Genomic DNA, 21134 nt, shown 5'->3' with positions numbered 1-21134 from the left:
TAACGGTTCGTTATATACAAAAATAAAACAGTTCAACGCCAATTGCAAATTTTGATGTTTTTTATTATTTTTATTTTTTTTAACAGAATGCCCCGACGAATCCAAACACTTGCAATAGTTCATTCACTCGTTCCACACATATATCTGCCCGTCGAAAAACTGCTGGTAGCTCGCATGACGAGAAATTACCGAAAATTAATAGCGTAGATGAAGTCCTTCAGTAAATGTTTTACTGCAAGTACAAAAAAATGGGACGACCTCGAAGAGGACCGCACCCAGCGAAAACGAATTCCGCCCCGAGCCAACTGCCGACGAAGGTGGCCGCAATTTCTAATTCATTGTCCGAAAAAAATTAAAACAAATTAGGTTGACTTACTATTCGGCCTGGCTCCGACCACCAACGTGAAATTATCTATTAGTACATTACATTATTATTTAGTGAGAAGCCACCGAACGCGACCTACTGTGGCAGCGATCGACAGACGACTGGTGAAATCTGGCCACTCTCTTCTCCACGCAGGGAGGAGAAGTCACCTGACCTCACCGACCAATCACACGCACGCTTCATTCACTCTACAGATACAAGCCAATCACAGAACAAGTTACAACACATGAAAAAATCTTGTACACACAGAAATCTGGGCTTCCCCTGATCAGTCTCTTTTCAATTTCACATCGAAATCGGGGACTTCCATTCTCGTTCTCTCTCCCACACCGTGAGAGAGCAGTTATCACCCGGTTCCCATGCAGGGGGGGAATTACCGTCTTTATCTCGGTTGGCGGGGAAGCACTGTTCCTTTCTCACTCCCACTTACAGGCCTCTCATGCCTCTCTTTCTAACCATCACACAAGCCCAGACACAGTCCCGTGATTTATAATTATATTACAACACGTTAATAAAAATTAAGAATATTAATTATTATACGAATTACTTTACAAAATTAAACTTATTAAGAAAAACCTGAATAAGTAGGCCTAAACACGTAAAAATCTAGTACAGCGGCTCATTTGTAATTAATTACATAAAAATTACTAATGATAGAAAATGTCTAATAAAATACAAAATACCTTCTTAAAACACATAGCAAGTGAAAATAACATATATTAAAAGCCATAACATCTGATTATACTGTCTCATAATATACACACCACTCTAAAAACATTGACTTATTTATATTTACCTATACAAAAAGAAGTTTAAAAGAAAATTATTTAATTAGGAGGGCAGGGTCTTGCAACATTACAACTATGGCATATTAAAAAATACGCAGAAAAATTCATATAGTTGAAATGAAAATGATATATACGTAAATTCACTTTTAAACTCGTCAATATATACAGTGATGATAAAAACAAATTCAAATTCTTACTATCAGTATTACATAATAAATTAAACGACTTCACACTTAAAACATAGCAGTGTATGTGCATGTTTAAAATGCGTAAGGAAAGACAACAATTTTGAAGATAAAATATGTACTTAAAGTAATGATCTGAAAATTCATTCAAGTCATAGAAAATTATGCAACCAATAATTATGACCAATTAATTTAGGTCTATATAAAAATGTAAAATAAATATTATATTCAACACAGTAGTTTATGAAAATATAAGTAAAATGTCAGGCTAAACAAAATAATATACAGGAAATTACTTATTTTACACATAATTTCAAAAAATTACAAATATTCGTAGTGCAAAGAAAAAATATTTTGAACTATCCAAATTATACACAAACAATACACTACATTCGCATTTAAACCAGTGTAATACAATTTCTTACAAAATATTATACTTAGTAATATATTCTATACAAGATATTTCAAAAAACAAATTTTGTATGATTCAGACGTGACATATTTAGTTTATGTTTTATCCGCTTCGTCAGTGAAAGTAAAAAATACATGCAAGTGCTTTTCATAATGGTAACATCTTTTTCTATTAACCAACATTTTTTTAGCCTGACGTAACTTTGATTCTAAAAATTTGTATTTATATGTTTTTATTTATTTATTACTTTTGTGAGTCTGAAAATCGGTTATAAACTATAACTCTCTTGTGGATTCTCATACTTCAAGTTTAATAATTTATAATGAATTAAGTTACGATAGTGAAACATTGATGTTTATTTAGAACACCTCTCTATATTAGTTTTATTGTATTATGAAAGATTATACTCTTAATGGGTACATTACGACAATATTGAAGATAAGTTTTATACTGAATAAATAATTTTGGTTGCAATTTTATCTTATGAATATAATTTCATTAACATATAGAACACATTGTAAATTTGGTCTAAAATATGATTTTAACATAGTGATGCTACAGACTTTAATTACTGCATTATTTCTGTAATTCCACAATTGCAACTTTCATTATCAACCAAGACGGTTTTAATAAATTTTCCAATATTTGAAGCATACTGTTGCCACTTTATGCACTAAAGGAAATCCCCAGCGAGAATATATAAATGCTAATGTATAGGCCAAATCATTTTTCATGTAAATTATATTGAAGTAGGCATATTTGAAAACGAGTTTTTAAAAGCAACGGCAGGGCTCAAAAATTTATTATTTTACAGCAGGACTGGCACGTTATCAACATTCACTTTTATTAGTTGCACAAAATAAGGTCGATTTGCAAGAAAATCTTCAATCCAAGGATCACTTTAAATTAGAAAATATATAATAATTGCATCATCTGAATGTGAGCTATGATGGAATTGGAGTGCTATCATAGCAAACAATAAATCTCTTACAGACGTAAATTTCGTAATACAAGAATCAAAATTGTAGTTAATTCCTGTGTATTTACGGCAAATGTAGATCAATTAAAAAATGTTGATTTCATTTCAAACACCTACAACCTTATATTCAAGTTAAAACACAAATTAGAAATAATTTCGCCACACAATTAAAACATGGCGTTCATTTAATGTTAGTACTTTCAATATTTTTAATATTTTATTACAGTCGAATACTAGGAAAAGTATTGTAATGTGTGCCGTGTTGTCAATTACGTCATTCTTTTCTTGACTGGGCCTACCTTAATTTGGTTCTCTGTCTATTCAAAAATATATTAAATATTGTGATTACATTAACCTGTGCTGTTCAGCTATATAGGGTCAGCGCGAAACAAACACTGCGAGTTTCAGTAATTAAATCTCATGCTCTAAATTAAATTTTTCGAAACTTTCATAAAATGTTTCAACAGTCAAAATTGTGACATGGACAAAAATTCAATTACTAATAAATGTAATCACCATGAAGTATGAACGTAAATATTGTGTACAGATCAGATTGAAAATGTCTTGAAAGTCATTCTGTAATAAAAGTAACAATGTTCATTTGTTGGAATTAAAAAAATAAGTTTACCTTTTCTATACCAAGCCTATTTACACACACTGGATTATAATTATCCATTTCCTCTTTTAAAATTACTTTACTCATTACTATAAGGCTTTTACTTAAACGTCGAGCTTTTCAAATGTAACATTTATATTATTGTAGCTAATTACTTCCCCTATGTCATGAGTGTCATTTAGAAAAACTATTTTTTTTGCATTAAAAATAATGTCATGTGTGTACACTAGAGAACGGGCGAAAGTATGTTTCGCTTAAAATTTATCAAATAGAAGTATTATATCATTTCAGCGCTGTAGTCATAACTCCTGAAATTAGCGTAGCGTTTCCCGACAGCAATATGCTAGTTTCTAAAAGTAGAATAATATTTAAAAGAATTATGTAAGTAAACCGTAGCCTGCTTGGAAGGAATGCGGGTAAAATAAGCAATTCTAACAACGCGTATCCATCGTCAAGTAATTATTGCAAACACGATTTTAAAAAAAAATAACTTTACTTTAAATTTTCAAACCATTTTGATGACGTTATGTATACATTTTTAGATTCAAAAAATAAATTCTTGTTATTTTGAGAGTATTTATCAGGCTGCTACCCTAAGTGTTATTACGCAAATGTTACTGATATTATGTAATTTGAAGTATGTAATACTCACCTTCGAATGTACGGAAGGTTCAAAATCCCGTGGTATTGCTGATAACCATTTTTTCCGTAGTTTTTCTTCTTTCGGTATGCTAAATACCGACACTGCCGAAGAGCCCGGATAGTTTCCCTTGCAGTTGGGCACGCAACATTTATTCACCATTTTTACAGCACACTATACTTACACGCACATATTTAAAATATTAAACAGCGATTTAATTGACACCATTGTCTCTCACAGCAAGGCTTCGTGCCTCTCACAGTTAGGTTTGGAACACACTGACCGGTACGCGTTTACCTGGCCCGCAGTGGAATGTCTTCCAGCGCGGAGGGACAATGCCCAAGTTGCGTGACGTCAGAGCACCCGCACCAACCTGTTCTGAGGCCTGTCCTATAGGAGGCGTTGGTTTAGGCCGTTCACGGTAAGGGCCGGCCGTCTTCGAATTAGTTTCTCGGCTTAAAAAAATACAGCACTGCCTAGCCATTAGTTCACGGTCATTTACAACAGCCAAAGAGAGAAAGATAAGATCGTGCTGACCTTGCACACCCCCCCCCCCCCCCCCCCCCCCTCCTCATCGTACAGCCGAATGCCAGCCAGACACGTCACTCGCCAGGCGCCTGCCGTGCGTTGGCGGGCGGAAACAAACAAAGGGAGACGGGAAGCAGAAGTCAGGACATCCCCCTCAAAGAGTGACAAATGTGACAGCTGAAAGGGGGGCGACACAAAGGGTCGGTACAAACAGCGTTGCAGAGTTTGGCGGCCCACGCGATGGCTTGTAGTGTTTGCCGGCCGCCGGCCCGCGTGACGTTAATTTTAAGCGCTGACAATTTTTACTTCTCTTTTTTTTCTTCTTTTTTAAATCGTCCCGGATTATCCGATTCCCGAATTAGCGCATCACGGATTAACGAGGCTCTACTGTATTGTACTTTAAATTATTATATTAAAAAAATTATGAAGCATGTACTGATTTGGGAAACTTACTTTATATTCATGAACATAGATGCATTGTCGCTACATTGGCATTAAATAAGGCATAAATCACATATGTATTCTCAGAATATGCTAAAAAATAAAATAAAGAACATTTAGGATCTAAACTAAATATGAATCTTGTTTTTTTAAAATAACTTTACCGAGAAATCTGTTACTTAGTAATACAACAATAATGCCGACTTTCATCACAAGTTACGGTCGCACATGTAGTAATAACAATGAAATAATGAATGACAAAAATTAATAAATTATACAATTATTATTTTAATCGCAATTCAATTTTAAATATTCTGATACGTTCTATTTATGAATTTTTTTAGGACCAAGTTTGGTTTGTGTAGACTACCAACGTTAAAATATGTATTATCTGAGTATTCCATGATGGCCAACCAATGAATTTGTTAGCCAATCATTTTGAGCAACATAAAAAAATAACTAATATTAATATAAAAAATTTTAATGGGTAAACTAAAGAAAACACCCCGTCACTTTTAACTTCGGGCATATTAATCACTATGCTTTAGTGAGGCTTAATTTTAAAAGACGCACCACAATATTTCTTATGGCCTAAAACCATTGAAGCCAAGATGGCACCTTTCAGTTTTCATTAAATTTTTTAGGAAAGCGTTTACTTTCATTTGGGACTTTAAACAAATGTCAAGTTGGTAACTACAAAATATTGTTCCGTCGGATGTTGAATTTCGTTTTCAGATTTCCGTGCATACATGAATCACTGTACTCGCAGATAATGCCTGAATGCCTTAAATCCACCAAGTCGGATTCTACAGCAATTGATGAAGTGACCAGATTCTTATGTGATCCTACAGTTAACCCAGAAATAAACATTCTCGAATACTGGAAAACTCAGTCTGCGTGTTCACCCAGGCTACATAAACTGTCCAAAAAATATTTGTGTTCACCACCTGCGACAGTGTTCTCTGAACGTATGTTCAGCACTGCAGGAAACATTTATGTGACCAAAAACAGAATCGTCTTGATCCAGACCGTGTCAAAATCCTTGTTTTTTTTTTAATAAAAATTTAAAGGGTTAAATAATTCTGCATAATGTTATAAATTATATTCTAATTAACCCTTGAGAACTGGATTCGGATTCGAGGGGTGGATTCGAGGTACTGTTTGGGATTCGGATTCGAGATTCGGATTCGAGAAAAATGGGATTCGAACCATCACTAATTTTTATGAAGGAAAAAAGTTAAATTTTTGTGATCTTAGCTGAATTATTAAAATAAAATATTGGTGTGTGCCAAATTACGAAGAAAAAAATAAATAAGCAAGTATTTTTGTATTTTAAGTACACATCGAAATCTGTCATGTAAAAATAAGGTAACAAATTCACATATTATCAACCAGGAAATGTAAGTAATTTTCACAATCCACTTTGTTCTTACATTTTGGTATAAAATGCTTTACAGAAAAAAATGAATTCATTATTTTAAATGTCAATAAAATTTTGTGAAAAGTAATGTTTCAATTAGATTTTATTTCATAAATTAACTTGCTTTTTAATGTTATAAGTTGTATTATAGCGAATTTTTGCCATTATATGGTGTATTTTCTCAGATTTTATTGTTATTTTGGTTTTATTTCAATTCATCGTATCACCTAGTCCCTACTTATGTTTTCACCCCAACATATTTTCTTTGTGACTGCTTTGGGTTTTATGCTGTCATAGTAAAGCACTTTTGAGTAACCAAATGTGATACTAGGGGAGGGTGGGGAACAGTGAACCATTTTTTTTTTAATTTGGCAATATGGAAAAAATTATGTTACATTTGTATTTTTGACTTTGTACTTGGTTTTGACATATATTTAACTTTTACGTGCACTTGTAATATGGTTAAAATATATTTTTACTTTTACTTGAATTTCAACTTTTTTTAAAAGTGCACTGTGGTTCACTGTGCCCCAGCCATGGGGTAGAATGAACCACACACTGGGGAACTATGAACCATATTTTTAATTTACATAAATACATCATCAAACACTACAAATACACAAAAAAAACATTTACATTCATTACCTCAGGTATTTAACAAAACCATCACAAAAACTAACTGTCTTGTTGAATTTCGTTCGACGAAAAATAGTTTTTAGCGAATATCCAAGTTATTAAAATGAATACCAAAACTAATGTATGAGTTCTGTCTTTTGGTGACACCATATTGTTTAGGGTTTTGTAGAAGCATCTTTATACAATGATCAGGTAGTGTATATATTTTTGTCTCTTCAGTAGATGGCAAATAAAAATGTCCTTCCACTTTTGTGCTTTTCTTTAAATATTTAACTTCGAAATCACCTTTTTCGTCCTTGTCTTTGACTATTTGTGCCACATAAAGAACTTCTTTCTTCGGATATTTCTCATCTTTCAGCCCAACAAGAACATAAGCATCTTTCTTTATGCATGTCAAATTTATGTCAGGAAATTCGCCCAATATTTCATCTTCACTACCATTAATACTAATGTCATCAGTTGATGACATTCCATCATCAAAAGATTTTATGGCTGTTCCATCATCTGAGTCTGAATCAAACTTCATTTTTTTTCTTGCTTTACTTGTGTCTTTGTTTGTTTTTTCCCCCTTCTGTTTAAATTTTTTCCTTTCTTCAATTTCATTTTTCACTGGTGTGTCTGTTGCTATAATACTCTTGCCTTGTTTCCTTCCTCTCTTTTTTTTCTGTTCTTCAGCATTAGGATATGGCCTTATATCAACTGGGGAGCACTTAGGAAACACAGATTTTTCTAATTCTATATTTGGTGTCTCCTGCAGAAATTTAACAGTTGAAGAAGCTGTGTCCATTTTTGTAACTACACTTGATTGGTTTGCTGAAACAGGAATATTTAAATCTGTTCGTAATTTACTCGCGTTGCTTTCTCTAGGTCTGTCATCTGGTGAAGAAGTGAAGGAAGTAACTTTGTCAACATCACAAGCAGGTGCTTGGGATGTGATCTCACCTGATGGCAAATCTAGGTTAATGCCAGTATCAGAATCTTCAGGTGGAGGTCTGTCAGTAACCTGACTTGGTGCAAAGTCATCTTCTGTGAATATATGACGGTCAAAAGGAAAAATGCCAGTCTTCTTAAAGCCAGATTTTATGTTTGAGGGGTTGAGAGCTCTATCATGTGCAGTGCTTACGCATTCTGCAATATTGTAGATGGTAACAGGCAAAGCTTTCCTAAAAATAACAGACTGTAGTGCACCTGCATAATATGTCTTGAATGGCCCGTAACAAGAAACATCCAGAGGTTGGAGCCTATGTGATGTATGAGGTGGTAGAGTGAGGATTGTCACTCCATTTGTTTTAGCAACGTCTAATGCCTTTGGATCCAAATGACTTTCATGGTTATCTAAGATTAACAATGATGGGTTGTCCTTGCTACTTGTTGAGTGCTTCACAAAATGTGTCATTACTTTTGCAAAGTTTTCTCCAGTCATCCATCCACTTTTCTCACTTAATGCTAACGTGCCACATGGTGCTTTCTCAAACATGACATCTGTAACTTTCTTTCGAGGAAAAATCATTACTGGGGGTAACGAATTTCCAGCTGCATTTACTATACAACAAGTAGTAACTAGAATCCCCTTCTCTCCACTTGTGGCTTGGTTCACTTGCTTAATCCCTTTGCCCGCTATCACATTTTGCAATTTATCTGGTACAGTTTTGGTGCTGGTCTCATCCAAATTAAAGATTCTAGTACCATCACAAAACTTGGGTTCTCGCTGCAAGATCTCCTGGAGGTTATCATAAAACATGTTTACATTGTGCCTGTTAAAAGATGTTGCACGTGATAATGAGCAACCTTCTGGTTTTCTAATTGTCAAGGTGGGATTCCTCTGTCTGAAACCATAGAACCAATCTATACCAGCTTCCTTATTTCTTTCCCAGTTGTCTGGCACATCAATGTCATTACTCTTAGCCAAGTTATATGCTAGCTGACGACATTGTGTTGTAGTCAAGCCGTAGCACATATTTGCACACTTAACCAAATAATCTACTAACTCATTTTCTTGCTGGGTAGTGAAAATTTTTCTGTTGCAATAATTAGGCTCAAAGCTCATGGAAGCAGGATTATTCATATACTTTAAAACATACCTGCGAAATGTGGGATACGGTAAACTAAACTTCTCAGCAGATTTTCGTATTGAGTTTTTCCCATTTTTATGGTCCTCAAGAGCTCTTTTCATCAACTCTCCATCAGGTTTACGAGTTGTTTTCTTCTTTGGTTTTCGAGCCATTCTATGTCATTAAAATGAATCTGAAACAGAGAAATTATTATCATTAAAATATGTTCAACTAATTCTGTATTATAAATTTGTTTACAAATTTATATTAACACCATGTCAAAACCAACATTATTAAACACAAGTTGCATAAATATATCCTTAATTAATTATCTAGAACAGTATATGTTGTTAAGTAACATTCATTAACAAACATTAACCAAAATTCATTATTTCAAAGGTGGAAAATAAATGTGGGGTACATTGAACCACTGGTTCATAGTTCCCCAGTTAAAATGGTTCACTGTTCCCCATGATACCAAAATGAACAAAATTCTCATTTTTAGGTTATGTTAGGTAACCAGGAGGTTTAAAACATGCATACACATAATAAAGATCTATGTAGTTGAAAAGAGTATTACACCCAATTTATTAATTAAGAAGCATAAATGTTATTAAGAATATAGTTAAGTAAGACAAAATTTTGTTTCTTACCTTCAAATTTGAAAAAAAAATCCACACACCAAAAAACAGCATGGAGCTTCACACATTCTTAAACAAATAAAGGAACTTTTACTGCCAACTGCTCTCTTGCATTAATGTCAAAATTCCCTTAATAGCAAAAAATATTTTTTCATTGGTTCACACTACCCCATGGTTCACAGTTCCCCACCCTCCCCTACATATTACTGTAAGTTTTGATGAAACCAGTTATTTGAGTTTCTAAGTAGCAAACTGCCCATGCATGTTGACACATTTCTAGCATCTTGTTATACCCCGTGTCTCAAAGAATTATTAAATAAGTAGGTAAAAAGATTTGGAAACTTTTAACACTGTGGCCCTCATTTAATAGCTATCAAAAGTCAACAACAGAGGCGACACTAGGAGTAAACAAAGAAAATTTAGTACCTTCCTATGAACACTTGGGAGAAAAAGGATCATTATTATAGATTAATTAAATAAAAACAACAGTTACGTCTATAGACTTACTTTTTTTATTAATCATTGTTTTTTCATTGTTCTTGATCTTACATAAACTCCTTACAATTACACTTATTATATTATATTCTTTAACTTTATTTACGAGAGGGCTGGCCCTAAATATTTAACAAAAATTACAATATTTAAAGAAATGAATGAAATTAACATTGCTAACTTTAAAGGTTGTACATATAGTCTTTGCATAACATCATATGAATTTCCTCTCCTCGAACTGCTTTAACTATCCGCTGCCTTAACTGGGTTAGACTATTTTTGAGTTCGTAAAGAAAATGATTGAATGATGCGGGTATCACCCGGAGCTGTAGATTGACGGTGCTTGAGGTAATAGGCCTGAAGATGGTGGATTCTGCTCAGAATCCGACTCTAGAGGTTCTGGCAGAGGATTTTGGTTGCCCCAATCTTGGAACCCTGTCTGAAACAGAAGTCAAAATTCCAAAGAATCAGACCTGTTTCCAGACAGTATACTTAAATGGCGCAAAAGGCCAATAGAGGGAAATTAAAGGGGGGATGATGTCAAGACTTACCAGAACAGGGTGTTGGTCCTGGCGCTCCGGAGAGGGCATCTCGTTTCTGAAAACACGAACCACGATGCGCGGTAGACGTGGAAGTCTCCATAATTTAATAGAAAAAAAAATATAAAAAAACTAAGTTTCTCTACTTTTAACTAGGTAATCTACTGACTGGTTAGTCTAAATTTTCAGATAGGGACTTCATCCCTATAGTATGAGAAGACTAATACAAGATGCGATGCCGATAATTCGCAGAAGAGCGCAGCTACAAAGAGTTACCAGTCAGCCAGGAGGCGCGCACCAAAGTCTCTTCAGCGCGGGATATCTTCAGTATATCATAAGCGCGGGATATTTAGAGAATTGGAGTGGGTTAGGCTCTGAGCCGAAAATTACCGAGCCCACCCGAAGGTGTCCGGCATAAAATATATTAGATCTTACTGGAGTGACTGCGCGACTGAAGCGCTATCTTTTGGTGGCGAGAAGAAGTACTAAGAAATGGACTTGTGGCCAACGAGAGTGTCTCTGCTAGGGGCTTATGGAGCAGTCAGTGTTGCCACCTAGCAACCCGAGAAATATAGGGGAGAAAGGTTGTCGTTACCCCCGCGCGAATGCGCTTGTGTCGGCGCTGCCGATTCCCATGAGTGGCGTTAGTGACCATAGCTGTCGCTAGATGTCGTTAAAGTCCAGAATCATATCTGCGGCTGTCAAGCTGAGATGGCCGTGAATTTGGTTACCGTCCCCAGGAGTTCACAAGCTTCAATTCTGAGAAGAAAGGGTGGGGGAGCAGGGGGGTGGGGGATGGCTTCGAAAACGCATGGTCTGTGGGACGCAAGGCTCACTGGATCCTCCTGTCGTGTCTTTCTGCTAGTGAACCTTATACCGATTCGTGACAGAGTTAGCAGGGCTCAGCACTGCTCCATGAATCTGCTGTATACAAATTTAGTCATGCGGCGAAATTAAGTTACCGGCCTCCGACGTGCCTATAGGCGGGAGGAAAATTAGCCAGACTGCTAACCTAGGATAAGGCTGGCAAAAAAAAATCAGCTCGCCTCTGAGAACAGAGGCTGAGGGCCTGGTGGTAAAGATATAAGAGGAGTAAAAAAATAAAATTCCAAAAATTTTTAAGATAACAAAATTTTAAATAAAATGTGCCTAAATACCTAATCCACAGCACAATCTCACCCGTGTTCTCACACAGCATGTCACAGCTTGCAGTCTGAGGAGGTCTGTTCATCCGTCTACCTCTGATCTTAGCTGTCTGTTAATGCATGCAACCCATTTCAAAAATTACAAGTTTGTGACCAGCATGGAAAATTTTACATGTTCGTGATAATATCCAGTTACAAGTTTTTCACAGGTTTTTTTTGTAGTATGTAAATTTTTGCAAGTTTACAAGCAATTTACTTGAAGAGTACTACTAAAAAAAACCTGGTTTTTTAACAACCTTATCTTACAAACTTATAGTTGACACTTGGTCACCAATAGTTCTCTACCTAGCTCACATTTTTGGTTCTTTAAATTAACATATTAACTAACAATTCTCCTAGAAAGATACTGTTACCAGTACATTAATAAAGTTAAATTATGTTGCCAAGTCTTGTTTCTTATAAGTGGACCAGTTGCACTTGTCACACATGATTGAAACTTTTTCTTGTTAGTGAAAACTTTAGAACACTTGTGTGTGGTAATAAGAGCTTATTTTTGTTACACTTGTACCTTTGTGTAATGGGCCCCTGATGCAACACAGATTGGGGTGGGGACCTGATGTATGCATGTCGTGTGTTGCTGACGCAGACCTGGAGGAGCAGTGCCGGACAATCCTGCAGAACGTGACGGAGAGGCGCAAGACCTATCCCAAAAAGTGCTCTGACAAGCTGTCCATTGCCCTCAAGAAGGAGATCCAGCATCTGGTAGTTCTCCCCAGTTGGCTAGCCAATTACAGTTTTAATATGCACACCTACTTTCTTTACTGGAGATTGCAATAGTGTGGCACAACAAATAATAATAATAAAAAAAAATAAACATTTACATATGAATATATCAATACAAAACAACCATGGACAGACACACACAAAAAACATCTAAACCTATGAAGAAATGAGTTTTAAAAGTTATATTAGTTTTATATATACTTGGATGTATACAAAACTTTTAAAATAAATGTAATAGATAACATGAAAATTAATTCCACATAGATAGTGTCTCAATGAGTAAAACTTTCAAAATAAATTATTATTTTATTTAATTTACAAGTTGGTGAGGTATTGGGGGTAATCGGGGTTGAAGTGTTCGTCGAAGTTCAGGGCGCCACCACATGTATAATGGGCATGTGGACCCGGCTACTCTGTTCTCAGGGCCGTGACGTAGCCCATTTCCCCCTGTTTCACTCAAAACCTCCGAAAAACGATGACAGGTGCATGAAGCTCCTTCCTCTCGCAGCGCTCGCAACTCACTGCCCATTCGTCCGCTCTGCAACTTTCGGAAGCGGAGCACTGACGTCACATCGGTAGGCGTGGGCCGACACACGTACTAACTCACACGCACACACATTTCGGCGTGCGGTTAAATGCCGGGGTCGTAGAGGGTGGTGGTGAAAGGAGTGGGCTCGCAGCTCTTAAGGGGGGAGGTGGTGGCACATCGAGCTTAGAAGGATGCTGCCTTGGACGATGTCAATATCAATATCTCAAGATACAAACCTACCTATTGAAAGATCACTTTTGATGAGAGTATTAAAAGTAGATGGCATGATTGAAATATTATTTAGTAAAACAATAAAATAATATTAATATAGTTAATGACCAAATCATTAAATTATTTATCTAATTTATAATCTAGTAAATCCTATTTATTTATTATAATCAGTAATTATTCTAAATATAATATTGTTTCTATTCAATGTACACAAAGTTGATGTTAGTTAAACTGCTATTAATTTGGCGAACTCTTAAATCGGTATTATCAAGTATGTATATATTTACAATTTATTTTAGAACTAACATTTTTTAACAAAAAGTGAATCTAATAATGCTGTCCAATCTGAGAGAGAAGCTAAATTGAGGAAATTATTTGAGAGTAATAAGCGTAATTTATTTATTTTGAATGTTTTCAATTTTATCACTATCGAATTCATTAATATTGTTCCAAATTATGGAGCAGTATTCAAGTTTAGGCCCAATTAATGTCAAAAAGAGTGGAAGAATGGAATCAGGAGATGTGGCATTAAAAGAGATGTATTTAATTAAGGCGAGAGTTCTTCGTGAACTAGAGATTAAATAGGTAGTCAACACGTTTATGTTAAAATAATTTAGAATATAAAATAATACCAAGATATTTTAAGGTGAAGGATTTTGGTATTTAAGTGTTGTCTAAATAATAAGCATGCTTAATAGGTAAATATAGGTTTCAGTTAGAAAAATAATATCATAATGCAAAGAGACTAAATTTTCGTTAAAATCAGAAGATTTAGTTTTTAGACCTCTGAAGTTTTGATAGCAAAAATCACAGTCTTTGGGATTTGAAGGCACCAAAGTAAGTTAAGATGCTCCTCCAGGCACTTGGATGGAAATGAAGTAGCATCGTAAGCTGGCAAGGGTTTAGGGCTAGCCCTAATGGGTTTATCTGAAAAAGAATCATTGCTGGCAATTTTATCAGTTGAAGTTTCCTGTAGAAGGGGCTGATTAAGCACCCACTAGGCCAAAACACTAAGTTATTGATTCTATTAAAATCTTCTTTAAAGACAAATATGGAATGAAGCAAAAGAATTAAAATTTGTTCTGGAGTTTGGCTACTTTAACATAAGATATAATTGGAGATATAATCCACAATCTCATGTTCTTGAACTGAAGGATCAAATATGTATAATGACAAACAGAGCTCTTGTTTTATTTGCACAGGTTTACTAACAGTTTTGAGGGTAGGAATGTTTATTCCTGACTTGCATGGGCGTTTTCATGTATTTCTAATTGTTTTGCATCAAAATTTGTGTTGTTTCTAGGCTTACGTGTGTATTGTAACACTGTGAAATCATCGTTGTCAACATGTTCATTTCAGTTGTGGCCACTTGTGACTTTAGGTTTTCGCCGCTGTGACAGTAGGTACTAGACAGACTACTGTTAACCAAGGCACCGGGTTTTGCCACACATACTGCCTGCTTGCTGCTCGAGGATTTTTTTAGCACTTGACTATAACATTTGTCACTCTCAGTTTTGGAAAATAAATAATGCTTTAAATAACAAAGTTGCTGTTTAATTTCAGAGGTTTCTGCTTGCGAATCAGTAACGTCTTGAGGACCAAATTTTCACTTTAAAGTCATCACCTTTTCACACAACTTTTCAACAGTTTTAAATCAGTCATCCATTTTGTAGATGGACTCCCAACTTGAAAACCTCTGTTGTAGGCCGCTCCAGGCTTCCAGCAAATCTATATTCAAATCCCAGTTTCTTCGGAGGTGATTTAAACAAGATTGTGTTTTCGAGCTGTGCTAGATCTGAAGAGATAGTGCATTCTTCTAAGGTAATAGGAACCCCCTGAAGTCTGGTTGATCCAAAAGTGATGAATCAATATTAATAATACACCAAACAGCAAAGAGAAACAAGAATTAAATTGTGTACATCGAGTACGACTGTGGCTGCTGAAAACACAGCCGGAATTGAAAACACTGTATCAACTCAGTAACATTTTTGCACACCTAAATTTTGTAATTTTACTAAAACATATCACTTTATTTATTAAAATAATATTTAATTAACAGAAAGGCAGATTATTCGCATAACAGTTTTGTAAACATGACATTCTTTAAACCTGATATTTAAAATACTCTGATATCATCCGGGGCTTCACCCACACAAAGCCCGATATGCTACCCCCCTTACCTCTCCTATCCTCATGGCACTTTAAACCTCCCGCTAGCAATGTGCATGTAACATGTTTAAATGGCACGCCGCAAACTACCGCAAGAGGGCGCCCTAGAATCAATGCCACGTTCCTCTCATAAATTGTAAGACTATTGTAAACTTTTTTTACGCCCTTAGTGTCCGTGTATTTTCAGGAACCACAAACATAGCAGTGATTTATGTTATTTAAGTTACAGTAACAGACCCAAACTTACCATGTGAAGGCTATGTATATATTTAATAATTTTGAACTGTAATCTTAATAAGTACGTAATTCATTACTGGTTTGGGAGGCTGAAATAACTATTTTATAATTTTATAAGTACTAATTCTGTTTTTATATACATACTTTGTTCCATCTTGTAATTATTTGACAACCTAATGGTAACTATGTACACTGCTTCCTGCCGCCATCATACCCTGACCACAGCCCAACCTCTCTCAACCGCCGCCTCGGGTAGGACACAGCCATCGCACCTCTAGGACTTCATTGCTGGTAAACATGATCGTTCAACATCCGTACTTGTATTTAATACTAAAACCTTTCTTTCAAATTCTTCGAGGCCTACTGCATGTGGTAGACTGCTTAACCTAATTATTTAATTTCCTACTGAGCATTTGAAACGTAACGATGAGAGAGAGTTTTGAGGCCAGGTCCCATGGTGTCCTGGCCAGCACATAAACCAGTTGGATTGTCGTTGCTATATTTTACCACTTAATACGTAAAGACTTGTGTAATTGTTTCTTTCTAATGTCACTTGGCGTGAATAAAAATACTTCTACCACATCCGAGAATGTTTTGTTCGTACAACCACGTGTGCGCCGACAGAGTTACCAAGGAATGTGGGATGCCGTAAGAGCCGACTGTAGTTATCACTATAGTGTGCCTGACGCTGAGAGCGGGCCAGGTCTAGATGGTTTTGGTAATTGCACAAAGGGAGATACGAGTCGCTCCCACACGGGCTCCTTAAGCACAGTGGTACCCTTTATCATTACGCTTAACATCCGACAGCGAATCCCGTTACCACACAACATTTTTAATGCAATTGAAAAATATTCACTTGTGCACTGAAGTATGTTTTGACAAAATTTATTGTATTTTGAACCCAACTACATTTTTCCAGTACTTTAAACAAGACTGGTTATAACTGGGTTCTAGTACATGACTGATGAAACACGTAATTAGGTTGTGTAGGTGCCAGTGTGTGTAACTTCTTATTCCAAGGTTGTGAGGTAAGGCCAAGGCATCTATATCTTAAAAAAAAAATGTAAGGATGTATATTCAGCATATATAACAACAAAGTAAAACTTAATTAAGACTCTAATCATAAGATAGAACATATGGTAGGCTCACCAACCAGAATTGGGTAAAGAAGTTTGCAAATTAATGTTTAGTATGTATATTGCCTACCTAAAATTTATTTCCAAATTAATAATGTTTGACGACACCGGTCTCTCTGACCCCTGTTGCGAGTGATTCCCTGTCATAACGAGAGCGCTGACCAGCCCAAAACTCGGGGAGTAAACGGGTTCTCACCTTGTGGCTTACAACAGGGGGCCAGGACAACAGCAACCCCTCCAGCTGTCGGCCGCTCGAGACGCCATTTAGGATCAATATATGTCCGTAGTTCAGTCTATGTTGTTAAGGCACTGGCTGCTAAACGGCGAACCACTCACGAATCTCTAGCGGTGAAGCGCAGAGCAGTGCTCAAATGCGTCCGTCGTGGATGAGAGGCGAGCTACGACTGACTCCCACACACCGACGCACGACGAGCGGGAAGCAGGGGAGGGGGATGCACGAGATGCGTAAGAGACAGTACGCGGTCTGGGTCAGATTACACTGTCGTTCGTCACACCAGCCGCCACACTCGGGTGCGCTCACCGCTCGAAGCACCACTCAAAGCACTTTGTTACACTCATGCCAGGACCAGACGACTATGGGCAACAGCGGGCCTAGGGACCAGGATAGACACGACAGCTGTCGTCATGTTTTTGCCTGTCTTCTGGTGATGCTGAATACTGAAGAGTAAATTAATCAAATGGACGTCTTTATATTTAATTACTTATGACGTTTTAGTTCAGGCTGCTTTAGTTTATTGGCTTATTAATGCATTAAAGTGGTTTCATTTACAGCAAACTGGATGTAGACTTAGTTGGAGGCTGCAGGAGGCTGGGCTCACGCAGTTGTGAATGTCGGTGGGCGCAGCTATCGCTGAAGGTGGAGCTGCCCAAGCCAGACTCCCTGTTCTGCAAACCGCAGACGGCCAGCGCCGAGGAGGAGTTCCCGCCCCAGCCCGCCGCTGCTCTGGAGTGGCAGCCCCTCACACACAGGGTGAGTGACACTGAGTCCCCTCGCAGGAACAACTGCTGCACATCCTGCATCATGGGTCAGCGAATCTGTGTCCAAACATTCTGGAAAACACATCTGCATCACCACTGAAGATGGCGGTGAGGCATTACCATTATGAGAGCCTTTTTACCACAGATAAAATATGAGCAAGCTTACCAGTGATAGTAATATTTCCGAACTCTTGCGCTCTGCAATGAATAAAGATAATAAACCCTTAAAAGTTATTGCTGTAAACTTATTAAATTTATTAAAGCATGAATGCATGGGGGTCAGGAATTTGTGGTCAGTCTTAAAGTTATCTTCAACCGCTGGGGAGGTTGCAATATGTATCCAGTCTTCCTTTCCTTACACAGGAAGATACAGTTAAATGTTCAGCATTCTATGGTTCGGCACCAATCCAGCCGCATGTATTCATATTTTTTCACAGGAATTTAGACTGTTGGCCTTGAAAACCAGTACGCATTACTGCGTGGCCGCGTGTATAGTCCGCTCAGAGTTTTTCATTAATGGTATAAGAAAGAAAAATGTGTAGCGATACAGCGGTGCCAAAATACAGACAATTTTCGCATCCTGTAAAAGAGAGAGACAGACGTTCACCAGGACTAGACGATCCCTGAATAGGGTATTAGTAGGGCCATGCAATTTTCGCGATCGCGAAAAAACGACGAAAACCGCGAAATATTCATTAAATCTGATTTTCCCACGAAATTCACCTTTTTTTGACAATTCACGATAAAACAAGCGAAAAACGCAAAAATTATTTATTAACTCCTTTGTTCAACACAACAGAGACAGTGCCAACTTGTACCACCTTACTACGAAAATAATATGCAATACGTTTTATAACTGTAAACACAACAAGAAATTTCAACAATCCTTAAAAATCTGACGTGAGTAGAGTATTAAACTTGTATTCTCATAAATTCATGCGGTAAGGGATGTGGATTGGAATCCAAATGGTATTTTTTTTCCCGTAGCAACGTTACCAATTTATAATATATTTTTTCTAACCTCAGATAACTTGTCGTATATATAAAGCTGTCGGAAAAAAATTAAATAGAACCATCCGTCGAAACGATAGTGATAATATATTTTATTAACGAAGTCACGCGCCATCTTCTTTTTTGATACTGCAAATTTGACCAAAGAGTCACAGACTCTTTCTATGCATAGATGTGTCTATCCAGATGTAGAAAGCCGCTCACCCGAACAGTTCTGAAGTTTTCCGATCGCAAGTAAAAAACCGCGAAATATTCATTAAATCTGATTTTCCCACGAAATTCGCCTTTTTTTGACAATTCACGATAAAACAAGCGAAAAACGCAAAAATTATTTATTAACTCCTTTGTTCAACACAACAGAGACAGTGCCAACTTGTACCACCTTACTACGAAAATAATATGCAATACATTTTATAACTGTAAACACGACAAGAAATTTCAACAATCCTTAAAAATCTGACGTGAGTAGAGTATTAAACTTGTATTCTCATAAATTCATGCGGTAAGGGATGTGGATTGGAATCCAAATGGTATTTTTTTTCCCGTAGCAACGTTACCAATTTATAATATATTTTTTCTAACCTCAGATAACTTGTCGTATATATAAAGCTGTCGGAAAAAAATTAAATAGAACCATCCGTCGAAACGATAGTGATAATATATTTTATTAACGAAGTCACGCGCCATCTTCTTTGTTGATACTGCAAATTTGACCAAAGAGTCACAGACTCTTTCTATGCATAGATGTGTCTATCCAGATGTAGAAAGCCGCTCACCCGAACAGTTCTGAAGTTTTCCGATCGCAAGTAAAAAAGCATCATAATTAAAGGATTAAAATATTTTTATTTTACGGTCATTAAGTATTTTAAATAACGCTAACGTAACCTAAGATAACGTTTAACTTCGGAAGATTTCAGGTTGTGCTTGTGGTTTCTATTTGAACTGTAAGTTATCCAGCCAATACAGCACAATGTTTTTAAAAGGAAATATCGCCACAATTCCAAAATGGCGCCGTTCTGGAAATGTTCAGTCTTCACAATGAATGCAACACATTAGGTCCTGAAATTAAAAAAAAAAATTCTTGAAAGGAATTAATTGTTGGTTATTTCAACATGCCAAAAATGTGTAAAGGAATTTAAAAGTGATGGCTTTTTTATTTTTGATGAAGGAAGTAAAATTATGATGTGCAAGTATTGCTCAAGTATTGTATATAGTAGTGTGGAGTGGCTGCGAAAAGACTTGATTCCTGTAACTGCAGTCTGATACTTCAGGCCAACCATTTCAAGCATACAACATTGTTGTACATTTTAAATAAATTATCAATATAAATATACCTATATATGTATATATTTTTAAAATTTATTGCAAGGTATATGGTGCATCAAGTGGCTTGAATATAAATGCATTATATATTATATGCTAAGTTAATTAGTTTTAATATGCTATTCTAAAGTTAATAAAGTGTATATATGCATATTTGTATAGGAAATTCAATGGAAAAATAATTTAAAAAAATAATATTATTTGCCGGTAATTTTTTTTTGCAGATTTTTAACACCGCTTTTCAGTTTTTTTTAACGAATTTTTATACCGCTTTTACCTGTTTATAATGACGAAATACCTCATTTTATTCACCACTTTCAGGTGGCCCTAGGTATTAGATTAGAAAGAAACCGAGGTGTAAGGAAAGGACAGATACATGTAATAGAACCAGGAGAAGGCCTGCTGTTTAGGGAATTGCTAAATATAATTGGTAAGAATGAATGTTGTTGCCAATAGCAAGGCAGCTTTTTGGAGAAATACCCAACTAAGTAGATATTTCTGTAAGCTGTTTGATGTTATGTGTTCATCAGTCATTCAAGTACTATGCCAAAAGGACGTGTGTAGTGGCGGCTAGCAAAATCCTTCGAGATTGCAAGGACGGACAATTTCACGTTTGGGTGCTGGGGCTGTGCCTCAAATAAATTTTCAAGAGGTCCCCCCCCCCCCCCCCCCCTCCTTTTACATAATTTTTGGACGTTTGACTTAGAATTTGTAGGCCCCAGACGTGCAGCATAGGCCCGGGTTTTCTGCTGGTCCACTGGGAGTATTTTCCAGTGAATTTTGGTACCTAGACGACATAGGCATTATTTCGTGATTAC

The 21134-nt window shown here is 36.3% G+C and overlaps 1 protein-coding gene across 3 annotated transcripts in view; it reads left to right on the top strand.

The window, feature by feature from the left end:
* Positions 1 to 21134, top strand: part of LOC134530844 (uncharacterized) — a 52418-nt gene that overhangs the window by 17316 nt on the left and 13968 nt on the right. For all 3 annotated transcript variants that reach the window (XM_063366099.1, XM_063366098.1, XM_063366097.1), the window contains exons 3-4: positions 12545 to 12660; positions 17849 to 17974. In XM_063366099.1, coding sequence (XP_063222169.1) covers positions 12545 to 12660; positions 17849 to 17974 — 242 coding nt within the window. The remainder of the gene's footprint in view (positions 1 to 12544; positions 12661 to 17848; positions 17975 to 21134) is intronic.

The sequence above is a fragment of the Bacillus rossius genome, chromosome 3, assembly GCF_032445375.1.
Source record: "Bacillus rossius redtenbacheri isolate Brsri chromosome 3, Brsri_v3, whole genome shotgun sequence".
NCBI lineage: Eukaryota > Metazoa > Arthropoda > Insecta > Phasmatodea > Bacillidae > Bacillus > Bacillus rossius.
This window is presented reverse-complemented; position numbering and strand designations above follow the sequence as displayed.